The 15,821-nt window shown below is 41.3% G+C and overlaps 1 protein-coding gene across 1 annotated transcript; it reads left to right on the top strand.

The window, feature by feature from the left end:
- The first annotated feature begins 381 nt into the window (after window positions 1-381).
- LOC131131428 (protein inscuteable homolog) lies at window positions 382-14,936 on the top strand. The gene is made up of 11 exons (XM_058076138.1): window positions 382-798; window positions 865-917; window positions 1,047-1,170; window positions 1,251-1,364; window positions 5,259-5,384; window positions 8,479-8,650; window positions 9,507-9,685; window positions 10,075-10,141; window positions 11,124-11,279; window positions 11,793-11,869; window positions 13,877-14,936. The coding sequence occupies exons 1-11, from the start codon at window positions 382-384 to the stop codon at window positions 14,003-14,005; spliced, it is 1,614 nt and encodes a 537-aa protein (XP_057932121.1). The 3' UTR covers window positions 14,006-14,936.
- Window positions 14,937-15,821: the final 885 nt, after the last annotated feature.

The raw sequence follows: 15,821 nt of genomic DNA, 5'->3' as shown, positions 1-15,821 counted from the left end.
TGTTGACCACTTTAATCCACAAAAACAGATGTATGGTGGCACCCCTAAATAATGTATGAGTTGTTTCTACATATATTTGAACACTTTTAGTACCCAGCCATATCAAAATTCAATAATTGTGTTTTTTGATGCACCCTAGTGTACAGTTACAAAATATCAAAATTGCATGTTGAGTACAATATTTATTGTATGTATATTGCCATCTCAATATATTGCATGTTGAGTACTTTGTATATGTTGGCAGTCTGCACTAACATTGAAAGTACTACTACCCCCTTTCCCCTCTTGTGTCCCTCCTGACAGTTCATAGTGGACCACTATTTGAAAATTTCTGCAACATACTGTACCTTCTCTGTAGTTGTGATCCAACATGAATAAAAAATGAAAACACATGGTCAACTGGAAAAAAACGATGTCTTTGTGTCCAGCAGCAGCCGTATGCAGTGCCTGCAGGTGGACTCGGTCCAGCGATGGATGGAGGACTTACGCCACATGACGGAGGTGGAGTGCATGTGCGTGCTCCAGGCCAAGCCCATTGAGGTGGACGATGACACCCAGCAGGCTGAGCTCATCGTGAGCGGCGGGGCTGGGGCAGGGGACCATGTGGCCCGCAACAACCTTCAGACGTTACTTCGCCGGGCTCTGGTGGTCAGCACTGAGCTGGGCAAGATGTTCCAGCGGCTAGAGAAGGGACGCTGGCAGAGGGTCCACAGCACAGCGGTGCGGGCGAATTGCCACGTGCGCTCTTTGGTTCACGAGTACAGTGCAGCACGAAGCACGCCACCTGAGATGCAGAAGGTGATCGTTCTCAGCAGTGATTGGTCACATTGTGCCCTCACTTATCACATTGTGTTTGCTTTTCAGTATGAGACGTCTCTTCTGGAGAAGTGCATGGAGCTGACTAATATCACAGAGAGGTAAAACTACACTCACACTATCAGATTTACAGTCTATTCATTGAACTATGTTTATTACTGTTGCTTTGGATTAGTCGGACTTCCTGTCTACAGTATTGTCATGATCTTAACCGGGCCCCTCCCTCTCAGGTGCCTTCACACTGAGGACGAGTTCTTCTTGAAGTCCATGAGAGATGCCATCCATGAGATCCTGACTGATGTCAGTGATTCATTCAGCAACATGATTGACATGGCCTTAGCCAATGAGATCCAGGTTTGTAATTGATGCTGTCCTCTTAAAAAGTCAAATGACTTTTTGTTGTGTTTCACATGCCAGAGCTTCTGTTCTTGCAGATTCTGATCAAACAAATTGAGTCTTCAGACAACATTCACACCATCGGCAGTGCCATCAGTAACCTGCTGTCCCTCACCCAAGATGGTCCACAGCTCTGCAGCATCATTGCAAAGGTACTGCATTAGTCCAGGACTAGAGTGTTATGGTGTACTGTCATCACTGATTAGTAGCGAGGAACATCCATTGACAGTTATTTAAAGTAACTGACCTTTTGCTTCTGTTATGAATAAAGTCTGAAAGTGAACACGTACTAATTTGACCGCTGACTTCACACACATCGTCAGTCCTGAATTTACAGAATAAACCATGCATTCAATTCCCCACCTCTCTCTGGAGCAGGGGGCTCCAACTCCATTTACCTGGGGGCTACTGAGGGTTGAGTCAGTGTGGTGCTGGGCTGCATCAAGTATTGGGAGTGATGCCGACTCCCAGCATGCTTTGCGGTACTGATTTTGTAAAACGTTACACGTTTAGAGATAACATTGTTTATTTTCCCCAAACTGGCACTTCCCTGTGTGTTTATTTTCCAGTTTAATGTTGTGCTGTCATTTTTGTATTGGCACCGCAATTGTACTGTCCAGTGACACCCCCCCCCCCCCCCCTCCATTGTAATGTTGTGTGGCAAGCTCACAGAGAGGTCAATGTTAGCTTGTGCTTGCCCCTGCCAGTGCATCTCAACTAGCCCAGGCTTTGTGGTCTGCACTTACTTTAATCTCTGATATTAAATAGAAGACCCGTGAGCTGAACTTTGGCCACCCCAGTTTTTATAGCTCTTTGTCAGTATTAGCGTGTGATGTCATCTCTGTGAACAACTACAACTCTTGTTGCCCATTTATCTTGTCAGCTTTCCTTATATGGAGCGAACAATGGTAAAGAGAGAAGGGTAGTGTTATTGCAGCTGGAACTAATTAATGTCATTTTTATTGCAAATGTGGATCTGAAATCAGAGAAGATGTGGGCTATCCACCCTCAGAGTTGTATACAGACAGGAAATATTCACAGCCTTAAGATTCAGTTAAAAATGTGCAGGTCACACTCCATGCAGAAACAGATCTCAGAGCTGAAATCAGTGAAATGCAACAAAATGCGTAGCTGGAAAGCAGTGCAAGGGTATGCAACTGTCATGTGTGCCTTGTACAACATAAACGTACATGTTGTCTGTAACTACAAGATAAGATCAGGCAGACCAGACAGCAATTCACAATCGTGCCATTAGTTAGCTGGCCACTTCCAGGACTCCACACACACACACACACACACACACACACACACACACAAACGCACTCACAACAGATTGTAAGATCAATACTGTCAGTTCCCATTAGCAGGATGCATCGATCACAAGGCTTAGGCGTGTCTACCTATCAATGTGCCCCACCTTGTTGAAGTGGGTGTGCAGTGTGAGGCAGAAGCTGCTTCCTGGTAGTTGCTAATGACTGCACGACACTAAACGATACAATGCCAGCGAAAAGACGCACATACACACACGCACACACTCCAACCATCATTATCATTTTCCGCAGAGTACGTACTTCCCTTGTGCTTTTTTCCTCTGTTAAATGTGATTCGATTTATAAATGGGGAGGAGAGTTGATTTCCTCTGTTGTGACACACTGTGAATAATATAGTGAGTAACAACGCACAGCTACTGCTGCTGAAATAAATAGATGAATCAGTGTGCACACCTTAGTGGACTTTGACTCAACATTGTCGTACAGCTGTGGGCGAAAAACTGAGGGATTATACACTGCCACAAAGCTGTCATCCCTTGTCATGACTGAGGGCAACAACATTTTGACATACTTCTCATTGCAATGCTCTGGTGTACTCAAAATGCTAACTGTAATTGCACCAATTGAAACCCAGCCTTTGTCTTTAGCAAGTGATCTTAACTGTGGTTACAGTTAAGAGTTGCAATTTTACTGAAAATAAGGCCAGTTAGTAAAGGTTTTAAGGCAGGGGTCTCAAACATGCGGCCCGCGGGCCAAATGTGGCCCGCAGGACACTAGTTTGAGGCCCCCGCCTTGATATGAAAGTTTAATGTTAGTGCGGCCCGCGCAAGTTTGATATGTACCCAGAAAAAATTATTACGTTTGATTAATGTTCATGTTAAAGGTTAAATAACTGTTAATAGTTATCCTCCCTATCCATGTGGAAGTGGTAAGTTTTTGGCTATTTAAATAACTTGAAGGCTACCGTTTATGTCGCAAGCTCTCTAGTTTGCGAGTTAGCATGTGTCTCAAGACTCTGTTATTTGTCGTTTTATTATTATTATATTTATTTATTATGGATTGATTTTCTTTATTCTTGATTTGTTCATTTATTTTTCATCTTATTTTGTGTAGAAAAATAAAAATTAAGATATTTGAGAACAGTGGAGTGTTTTATCAGAGCTTTTCTTGTAGAAAATCGGAAACAAAAGCAAAGTTTATTCATTTTTCTGTTTTTAGTAAATGCGTTTTTTTTTTGCGGCCCAGTCTCACCCAGACCCTAGCTCCAGTGGCCCCCAGGTAAATTGAGTTTGAGACCCCTGTTTTAAGGTGTTAGCAAGATGATTTCCATTACTATTATTTCCTATGAGAAGCACAAATCCTACCAAATTGGATATAGTTAAAAGAGGATTCTGTTCATCGTATACTGAGGTAGGTGTGAAGTCATCAGTGGTGCCATTACTTATCCAGCCACCTCTTAATATTGTCATCAGTATGCCTCGACAGTACAAAATATACAGATCGCAGTCGGGACTGGAACAAATTAACCACAATAAACGAGGCAAGATTGTATATGAGTATTGTTGCTTTCATGGCACTCTTTTGTAAATTACATTTTTCCGACCATGTTTTTCTTGCATCTCCTCTGAAGCCAAAAATGGGCCCAAGTTCCTCACATGATGTCTGTCTGTCTGAGTAGAAACATCCAAAAAACAGTTTCGGCATGTACATAGGTAACAAGCGTTGATTTGGTGAAAGCCGCCAGTCTTTTGTGCATCAGAGTGCAGAAATCATCCCATAAGACAATTATGGAATTACACGCCGCTTTGTTGCGTTCATACAAATACTCAGAGGCCTTTTAAACCAAGCGGTCCATTTGTGCGTGATGCTGTCAGTGAGCGTGACAATAAAACTTGCGCTTCATGGGCTCTGTGGTAGGGTGAAGCCAGTGTAAACAATGGAGCTGCAATGGCGTGTGAAAAAGAGCAGCGGCGAGGAAGAGCCGTGCAGGTAAAACTGAAGACAAATTAAATGGCCTACTGGAGGTCTTTCATTTCATCACACTCCTGAATTATTCACGTCCTCATTTTAACCTGGGTGTAGATCTTCTCTTGAGGATGTTCCAGTCTTCCTATACCTGATGATTGAGGGCAACAAAACTGCTTTCTTGAAAAACTGGGAATTATCTGTTAAATCCTTGTCATATTTCTTTATAACATATATATCACTTCCGCCAACATGCTGGGAGGTCCAAGCACAGCTGCGCCCTAACAGCAAAAAAAAAAAAAAAAAAACGGTCATGCTGGAGGGCAGCGTGATTGGCCACTCCAAAGCGTGAACGAGACATGGCTGCTCTAATGGCCTTATTCGGATAATGGCTGTCTTCCAGCTGGTAATTCCATCTATTTGCACACAGATGAATACCTGGAAATGTTTGCCATAGGCCATCGTCTGTGTGGACATGACGCATATTTGTTTCTTTTACTGCAACAGCAGCTATTGAGCTCATTTTCAGCTCATGAAAAATACAGTGTTTATCAAACCTGATATATTCAGTTATTCCGATGAGAATCAGAGTGCTTCTTTTGACGTAGTCCTGCTAGGACCTGCTGGACCCTATGGTGCCCTCCTTGAAAACAATGTATTATTTGTCCCGTTGAGTATGACTACACCTCTTCATTATGTATTGTGTTCAGCGTGTTTATTAAGAAACTTGAAAAGTGTTTTACTTGGACAGTTGAGGCTTTGTGTTTCATTCTTTCGGTGTTAATGTTGGTGCGTCATTATGTCATGCAGGAAGGAGCGGTGGTGTCGCTGTTCAAAATCTGCAGACAGGATCGCTTCAAGGGCCTCTACGCTCACGCTCTGAGGACTGTGGCCTCCATTTGCTGCGTGGAGGAAGGCATCAAGCAGCTAGACAAGGTAGAGCTCACACATGCAAACACGCTCCCATTCCCAATGTGAGAGGAAACCGGAGTACCCGGAGAATACCCACGCATGCACAGGGAGAACATGCAAACTCCACAGCAAGGGTGGAATTGAACCCTGGTCTCCTATATATTATATATTAATATATTTTATTATATTTACATATGTTTGTAATTTTTGCATATTAAAGTGAGATACAAGGGTGACACCTACAGTGGTGTGAAAAAATGATTGCCCCTTACTGATTTTTCATCCATTCATTTTCTATACCGCTTATCCTCACACGGGAATGCTGGAGCCTATCTCAGCTGTGTTCGGGCGAGAGGCGGGGCACATATAGACAAACAACCATTCACACTCACATTCATACCTATGGACAATTTGGAGTCGCCAATTAACCTAACATGTTTTTGGAATGTGGGAGGAAACCCATGCATGAATGGCCGAACGGGGAATCAAACCCTGGTCTCCTAGCTGTGTGGCCTAAACAGCCCCCTTACTCATTTGTCACATTTAAATATTTTAGATCATTAAACATATTTAAATGTTAGTCAGGGAGAACACAGCTGAATAGAAAATGCCATTTTGAAATGAAACTTTTTATTATTGAATGGCTCTATGTGAATAAAACATAACAAAAATGTATTGAGATCCATTAGCTTGGAAAAGGTTATAAAGCCATTTCTAAAGCTTTGGGACTCCAGCAAACCACAGTGAGAGCCATTATCCAAAAATGGTGAAAACATGGAACAGTGGTGAACCTTCGCATGAGTGGCCAGCCAACCAAAATCACACCAGAGTACAGAGTACTTCTCCAAGAGGTCACAAAAGACCCCACAACAACAACCAACCGGGTCGGGAGTTGTCACGCTCTCTCGCCTTGGGTGAAGTCTACATTCAACACAGCCTGTTGTGTTGTGGCGTTCATGCAGGATTCTGATTGTGGGTTGGGAACAGCCCATACGCCTGGCTATATTACTGTAGCCACAACATACCCAGAGCCTGGAGACGTTGTTCACTTGGTAGATGTGGCATGATGCCGTTCACTGGACTAACAATGCTGGCCTTCGTGGGGCCTCTATATAGGCCTCCAAAATCCATCTATTTTCTATGCTGCTTATCCCCACAAGGGTCGCTGGGGCCTATCCGAGCTAACTTTGGGCCGCCAAAACCAATCCTCAAACTACGCAGACACACACTGAGTATTGCGCAATGTGTATTTAGTCAACCTCAAAGTTTCTCTTGACTGTCAGTATACAATTTGCTTAAATATACATATTTTTTAAACTAATGATAGGCCGTATTGAACCACGAAATAGTGATTTCATTGTAATTAATTACTTAGCTAGCATATTCCTGCCACAGTCGCTGTGCTTTTGTACACCCCTATCGAGAAGCGTGTGCAGGTGTGTCTGGTTGCTCCGCCCAGTACTCAAGTTAAAAGGAAACACAAAAAAGGAAATAGTAGGAAGGGAAACTATAAAAAATAAAAGGCAGGGCGGGAAAGCGTGACGTGACAGTGTGTTCTCCACAGAGATATGCCAAGCCTGAGCGCCTAATGGTGACGCATCCAGGTGTGTAAAGTCTTTAGAAAAAACAATGCAAATGTCCGTTCCTGATTAGCAGTGTTGTCCCGGGGGAGGAGCGGGTCTGCTGTCAACAGTGTCTGCTCGTCGGCGACCGCTCAGGCTCGACAAACACAACTGTCACTGTTGAAGGTGCTTGCTGTTTATTGTTGGATGTGCATCACAGTTTTATCCCCACATGGAACATTATGTATGGAGAACATGGAGCATGTTGGCTGAAAACATAACTGGATGATTGACAGATAAATGGGACCACAGAGAAAGAGAAAAAAGAAACTTCTTTATTTGATAAACACTCCTAGAAAGAGTAGAAATTGTTGCCTGACGCTACACTTTGTGTCTAACTGCAGTAAAGTTATGTTTGGAGTAGCAGCCTATTTCCTGGAGTAGGTGGGGTGGGGGTGGTGGGGGAGAGGGGGTTCCACATCACTGTGCCAGGCTGCCTCTGTACTGCTGACGTCCACGAAGACCAAAATAGGGAAGAGCTCTGTGAATGTAGGCGCATTGATGCTCATCACCGGATGAGAGTGACAGGTGTGGTTGGATGAGAGTCACACCGGATGCTCATCTCCAAACTTTTGTTCCCCAAAGTGATACTGATGGCAAACAAACAATGACTGGGATTGATTGACAAGCAATTAAATAATAAAATATGTATTTCTTACAATGGGATGCAGTTTGTTGCTCAAACATTTCAGCATTACAAGCTTATATTGTATATGATAGGTGAATGGATGTTTTAGTAGTGTCAATTAGTGTATATCCAAAGTATAAGTTTTATTTTTGGATTTTTGTAACTGTGTAAGCACCGAGGCTAACAATATTGTAAAAAAAAAATCATGCACTGTGCAAAACAGCTTGTATGTAATGTGCAACACTGCCCTCGTGTGGATTAAGACTTGAAGTACGTTATTTTATGATAACCAAGGGAGAACGTGGGCCCCACTCAACACAAATAAATAACTACATAGTATTTTATCTAAATGCATATAAAGTCTGGAAATATGGGTCATTATTTTATTTTTTAAAAAACAATACATAGTTACAAATGTTTGCATGTATATATTGTTTGTTGTGAATGGCAACCCGTCCTACTTGTTCGACGGTCATTGAACGCACCATTGTGTGTGTGCTAAGTTTTCCACACGCTGCACTGATAGACTACTCTATTTGAACCTTTTTCCTTTCACCTCATACTTGGTGTCAAATACTGATACTATGTGGGAATGTATAAAGGTAAGGTGATGTTATTGAGTGCTATTGTGCATTGTTTGGCGCACAATCTCAAGTTAATTCATGCTAGCAGACTGCCTGTTTGCATATGCACCAAACAGCCACCTTATAATAGCATTCATTTTGTGCTTTTAATGTGATGTTGCCCCTGTCTTAGTTTGACATAATACACAGTGAAAGAACATATTTATTTGGAGAAACATGGTCAAGAGTGTCTAAGTTGGAGGATTTGACATGTTCAGAGTTGATAGAGGACGTTTGACCACCAGGTGGATGGCATTCTGTGCCTGGCGGACATTTTGACAGACGACAGCAGCGTGGAGGCTGCGCGGGCCGAGGCGGCTGCAGTGGTGGCTCAGATCACGTCGCCTCACCACACATCTACGCAGCACCTGGCCAGCTTCCTGGAGAGCATGCACGACATCGTTACTGCACTCATTAGTGAGTACTCACCTTTCACCTTTGACCCGCTTGAGGTCGCATCAGACACTGTGGAGGAACCTGTTGATAATGATGATGATGTTGCTGAAAGGGACCTACCGTATTATGCTAATTTTCTGCCCTTTGTATTGATTTGTCGCAGCTACACATGATAACCTGCACAGAAAGCTTTCCAGATCTTCCCAAATCTGCACCTATTCCAGCTGTATTTCATTGGATTTCTAAGACGTCTGTTCTAATTTATTCCACCCACAGCCGTCTCTGGGGACGCCCACTTTGCTGTGATTGGTCACACTTCTAAGCACTCATGAGGACTTCTGTACTACCACCGAACCCCACTTTCACATTTTGTGGGCATAGGACAATTTTATGACATACTGCTGTACGATATAATGTTATAATGCTACACAGATGATTGCTTACCTTCACAAAATAAACACATTTAGGACACTGATAAATTCCATTGTTGCTTGCGCTTTTAACTCTTCAACTTGACCAAGTAACATTGGAAAGGTATCAGGGTTAGGGATCTGCAACTCCAACCACTTCTGCCTAATGGTTGCCTCTTTAGGCAAGTTCAAACCTAAAGAAATATTTCCTGGAAGCAATTAGCGTAAGCTCTGTGCTAACGGTAAAATCTTCAACAAAGGGCAAGCCTATAGCTTGTACCCGGGAACATTGTACCCGGGAACCTTACAATATAAGGTTCCAACCTTATTATCTGAAACGTTGACATAGTTTAATAGGAACTTTGGCATAGTTTATTACAACATTTATAGGTCAGAAAATTGGAAAAAGCATAATAGGTCCCCTTGAAGCTTTGCAATAAAATCTGAGGATCCTTCCTGGCTTTCAGACTTGTGCGAGAGCGCCTCCTGTGGTGAAGTCTTCCTCCTGGCGTCAGCGGCCTTGGCCAACATCACGTTCTTTGACAGCATGGCCTGTGAGATCCTCCTGCAGCTCAATGCCATCCATATCCTTCTGCAGGCCTGCAAGGACCGCCAGAGAGTGGATACGCCTTACTCTAAGGACCAGGTGGGCGCTAACAACAACAAATTTGTCACATGACATATTTGATCATGTGTCCTGTGTGCTGAAGACCATCCACACAGACTGAATGATATTGTACACCACAATTTTAGTCTTTATGTTCATGCCCACACATTTTTTTCACTACTTTTTCACTACTTCTATATTTCTCACCCCATTCAAACCATTCCATTCCTAATTCTGTTTCCTGACCTCTTCTAGCTCAAAAAATTATGTTGAAATATTTACAAGTATACACATGGTTTTTGTATATTAATTCCAGATTCACAAGCAATTTCTGCATTAAGTTTCTTTCTTTGTCACTGGGAGTAATTGTGTTAACAGTCACAAGAACAAATAATAACGTCCACTGAGTGTATATTTTTGCATTTTAGGTGGTGACAATCTTAGCCAACCTCTCTGTCTTGGAGCAGTGTGCTTCTGAAGTCCTGCAGGAGCAAGGTAATCAGTTAGTCCCTCATTCAAATAAAACCGCAGTGTTCGCTTTTATTGACGATGAAGTGGTGTATTTCCTCAAAAAAATGTATTGCATGAATGCTATGACGCTAATAAATGAGTTGAAGATTATAAACCTACCGTACCGCAAGATACATAATAGCGGCCCGCAGATAGTTTTTATTGTCATGTGGAATATCCTACAAATGCAAAGAAGTCATTATTTATGAGAAATATACATAATATATACATTAGGTCACTTATAAAAGTAAGCTAAGCTGTCTAAGCTGTTTTCTTCAGATAGCTTAGCATATATTGACAGATGTACTTAAACATATAAAGTAAAGTACATGTGAAAGTGTTATAGAGCAGTCAATTTGAACTTTTTCAACAAAATAACTTGACCAACTTGTCTAACTGGACCTCCCTTCATTAACAAAATACAATGTTTTGGGGGAAGATATGTCAGTGGGCTGTCAAAAGTAAATAACATGTTAGAATAGAAGAGTGACAATCGTGCCATGGTTGAAGTACAAGCAAGGTACTGAAGATGGCAGCATTGTGTCATATGTTTCCAAGCTCGGAGGCATGTCAATCAAAGCAATACATTCATTTTTTTTCTACTGCTTATCCTCACGAGTGTCACAGGGGTGCTGGAGCCTATCCCAGTCTGTCCACCCTGGACTGGTCGCCAGCCAATCACAGGGCACATATAGACAAACAACCATTCACACTCACATTCATACCTATGGACAATTTGGAGTCGCCAATTAACCTAGCATGTTTTTGGAATGTGGGAGGAAGCCGGAGTCCAAGGAGAAAACCCACGGAGAACATGCAAACTCCACATAGAGATGGCCGAGGCTTGAATTCTAGCTCCTAGCTGTGTGGCCTGCGAGCTAACCACTCGGATGCCAAAGCAATACAATTAATAATAAATACACAATAAGTATCATCAGATACTTGCTAACATCTTTGTGGTTGTCAGGCATCGAACGTCTTCTTCTGCTGCTGGGAGAGAAGCCGTCCTCCTCCAGCCCGTCTGAGGGTGCCGCCTGCGAACGTGTCCAGCAGAAGGCCGCCGTCACGCTGGCACGTCTTAGCAGAGACAACGACGTGGCCATGACGGCGATTCAGCTGAAAGGTGAAGAGTGGTGTCTCAAATCAAATACTTGTCATATAAAAATACATGGTATACTGTCTATACCATGGATGTGTCTCAGTTGGCGTACTTACACTTACTCTTTTGAGCACATACTAGAAGTGTGCTCACACAGAGAGCACACAACAAATCATGAGTGGAGTGACTAACTTGAGAGGTTGCAATTCACCATGAAAAAGAAGAAACATTTGCGCCAGCACTGCCAAATCCACGCCCATGGGAGCTAAGTACACATTGAACATAGTATACATACTTATTGAAGTGTGTTTGATGGTAGGATTCCATTCCGTCCATACTAGCACTGCACACTCGACCATTTTGAGCCTTTTGGGTGCAACTACTAAAATGTATAAATTGCATAAATTGAGACACAGCCACACTCTTGGGATGCTCACTGTCCACTTCATTAGGTACACTAATACCAATACGTATGTAAATATAACAATGCTGGTGATGATGGACACTTTTGGTCAGCTTTCCCTCCTCTGCCTACAGCCGTCCCTCGTCTCATTGAGCTGTGTCGCTCCCCCACTGAGAGAAATAACAGTGATTCGGTTTTGGTCGCTTGCCTGGTAAGTACGACTGTGTGTATGTGTGTTTGTGAAGATAAGTGGCTGCACTTTCCATCCATCCACACATCCATTTTTTATACCGCTTGTCCTCACTAGGATCACACGGGTAAGCTGCAGCTAACCCAGAGGTGGGGTACATTCTGGACTGGTCGCCAGCCAATCACAGGGCACATATAGACAAACAACCATTCCCACTCACATTCATACCTATGGACAACCTAACATGTTTTTGGAATGTGGGAGGAAACTGGATTACGGCTGCATGTTGTTTAATCAATATGTCATCACTAAGTCACCCTTACCACTAGACATGAGCGTATACATAACATCACATTGTGATTTGCTTTAATTAGTAATTTGTAGAAAACAAAAACAAACATTTTGATTATCTTACTTAATACAGTTTTTGTTTAGGCATTTTTGAAATGTTATTAATCTCCAGACTAACTTGTTTTAAAATAAATATACACATTTTGTAGCAAGTTGTGCCATTCTTATTTATTTATTTAATTGTCCCTTGTGTTGCCTAAACCTAAAACTCATTACATAATACATTGGATTTATGCAGCAAAATACATTTCATGTGTGAGATGATTGAAAAAAAAAAATAATAGAATAAAAATTAAATACAGCTAATTAATTATTAATAAATAACCTGAGTTCGATTCCACCCTCGGCCATCTCTGTGTGGAGTTTGCATGTTCTCCCTGTGCATGCGTGGGTTTTCTCCGGGTACTCCGGTTTCCTCCCACATTCCAAAAACATGCTAGGTTAATTGGCGACTCTAAATTGTCCATAGGTATGAATGTGAGTGTGAATGGTTGTTTGTCTATATGTGTCCTGTGATTGGCTGGCGACCAGCCAAGGGTGTACTTCGCCTCTTGCCTGAAGACAGCTGGGATAGGCTCCAGCACCCCCGTGACCCTCGTGAGGATAAGCGGCAGAAAATGACTGAATGAATGAATGAATTAATAATAAATCAATAAATAACATAATTGTAGTGAAGACCACTAGGGGGCGTTTGGGGCCACACAACCATTTGGGCGCATGTTTTAGGGTCATAAATAATAGTACAGTCATGAAAAATACAATTTGCATGTGTAAAATAACAATATATCAATACTAATGATGTAATAATAACATATAATATAGCAATGACCTAATGTGATTGGAATTACTTCATATAATACCACATTCATGTAGTAATACTAGCATCCATTTTTTTTTATTTAATTGATGTTACAGAGGCCACGTTGCAATAAAAAAAATACTATATATTCATCTAAAATGACATTTGTTTGCCTTTAAAACACTTTGAATGTCATCTCATGCCTTAATTTCCAAATTGCTCTTACGAGATTAAAGTGAGAATCATACATGCGCTCCTTTAAACACTTCAAAAACGAGACATTTCATTTGTGTTTTTTAATCAATATCAGTATAACAAATATGTACGTAGTATGTACATGTACATATACGTAGAGTATCATGAATACAATCATTATTCTACCAGCGGTTCCCAGCCTTCTAAAGGACCTTGTTTTCCTACATCTTCCACATTAACTTAATCTCTGCATAGCTACACATTTTGAAATACTAAAAAGGTCATCGTATAAACTACCTTCAGTACATAAGAGCTGTTATGATATTATTAGTAGTGTTATTGGGCTCACAACTGTATTATAAATTCATTTTTATCCGTGTCCAAAATGTGGCTTGTTTTTAACTACCAAACTATTAAACACGGCCCACATCAAAACATAACAAAGGAGCTCAAAAAAATTAAAAAGCCATAAAATATGAATAAATATAAAGGTTTGTTAACACAAAGCTGAGACTAGGCTGCTTTCATGAACAACAAAGTTAAAGAATATCTAAGTGACCCCTTCAGCCCTCCATATTTCTGTACGGGCAGGATCTCCTTAGTTTCCAGTGTTTTGGTCAGTGGGTGCCTATAAAAAGGAATTCATGTGATATGTGTGTGTGTGTGTGTGTGTGTGTGCGCAGGCGGCCTTGAGGAGGCTGGCAGCAGGGTGTCCAGACAGCATCGAGGCTTCCGACCATCAGCAGCTGATCAAACCGCGGCTGGTGGACTCATTCCTGCTGTGCTCCAACATGGAGGAGAGCTTTGTGTGAAGTGACGGGTGCTAAAGTGCGACAGCGTGACGGCTAATGAGCCGTTGAGCTTCAGCATGTCTTTAACTGGATCTGGACCAGCACGGCCACTGACATTATGCAATGTACACTGTGGATGCACAGTGGGGAAAAGAAATATTTGACCCCCTCACAAAGATATGAACGGAACATCATTTTTATGGTTGGTTTATTTTATCAAAGAGGAATGTAAATGTATATTTGATTGAGAGAAATAAGTATTTGATCCCTAAGCTTTGGTGGAAAGCCTGGTTGGCGAGCAGAGAAACAGATCAGATTGTTGCCACCTACTTTATGCCCCAAGAGCTCAATTTTGGTGTCATGTGATCACATCTTCTTTAGCGGAGGGACTGTAGGATCTCAAACTATTACGGCAAAGTGTGATACTAATGCTTTTTTTTTTTTTTTTTTTGCTGACTGTGCTCCCAACTCCCGTGACTTCACGAAATAGGTCCACCTTCAGCTGACTGTTATCTTGTATTTCTTACAGTTTTGAATTATTGCACCAAAAAGCTATATCATATTTACTTTTTTTTTACTCCCACATTCCAAAAACATGTAAATTGGCAATTCTATAAATTGGCCATGACCGTGAGTGTAAATGATTGTTTGTCTGTATGTTCCCTGTGATTGGCTGGTGATAGCTGGGATAGGCTCCAGCATACCACCGCAACCCTAGTGAGGATAAGCGGCATAAAAGATGGCTGAATGTTCATCACATGACATGGATCAACTAAATCATGAAGTACAACGGCACTCTATTAGTTTTAAGAATCAGATGACTGCAAGCAGTTATTCTTACAACAGTTGTTCCCTACAACATGTAGACTTTGTTATTATTCCCAATGAACATATTTCATCCTGTTTTTGTTATTTAAATATGTCTTGTATGCAAAGCATGAAATAAAGACAATAAAGCCAAAATTTGGTTTATTTGCATGAGACAGCACATGATGGATGCACTTCAGCACACAATCAATATAAAATATGGCAAATATGGCAAATATGTCTTAAATGACGAGATTGAAACGTATTTCTGTTTTACTTACTGTATTTATTCATTATTGCAGGACCAAAGATATACAGTATACATGGTGTCCCTATGTCTAGTAACTGGTCAAAATTGTATACAGTATATATAACATGATTATTAAAAATAAAAATGTTTAAATTTGATATTGTCAATTGCAATTACAATATTTTTTAAAATTTGATTTATTGACTTTGTTATATACATTTTTGTCACCTAAGGGCATAATATAATCAAAATATTTTCTTTTACATTAATTACATTATTTATCAATAACTATATTATTTTTGTATGATATATGAGCATTATGATGTATGTACAGTATATTACAATTCCAGACACCTTTTAGAGACACCCTTTATGAGACATGAATAAAACAATAAAAGTTCTTTGGTGGTCACAGTGTGTGTGTGTGTGTGTGTGTGTGTGTTACTACCCTGTGGTGAGTTAAGCAGTTTGGGGCAGCACATAAAAAACTGTGTTTTAATGTGTTTGATAGAATGTAATAACACCTTGTCCAGCATTAATTGCGTCATTGATGCATTTATTATTCATGATTTCATGCATCATGTGCAGGTCACACCTCCTCTGTGGTCTCCACATTTGGAACATTGCAGGTCAGCGTTCCTCATTTTCCATTCACACCTTTTGCATCAAAGTCCTAAAAGTTAACATGAGTGCAAAAGAGTTTGGGTGCGTAGAGTCGGTTGTTAGAGCGGGGGCCACCAGAGGGTGTCTGGGTCTGGGTCTTGTCTGGCGTTCATCCAG

Source organism: Doryrhamphus excisus, chromosome 6 (genome assembly GCF_030265055.1).
Source record: "Doryrhamphus excisus isolate RoL2022-K1 chromosome 6, RoL_Dexc_1.0, whole genome shotgun sequence".
Classification (NCBI taxonomy): domain Eukaryota; kingdom Metazoa; phylum Chordata; class Actinopteri; order Syngnathiformes; family Syngnathidae; genus Doryrhamphus; species Doryrhamphus excisus.
This window is presented reverse-complemented; position numbering and strand designations above follow the sequence as displayed.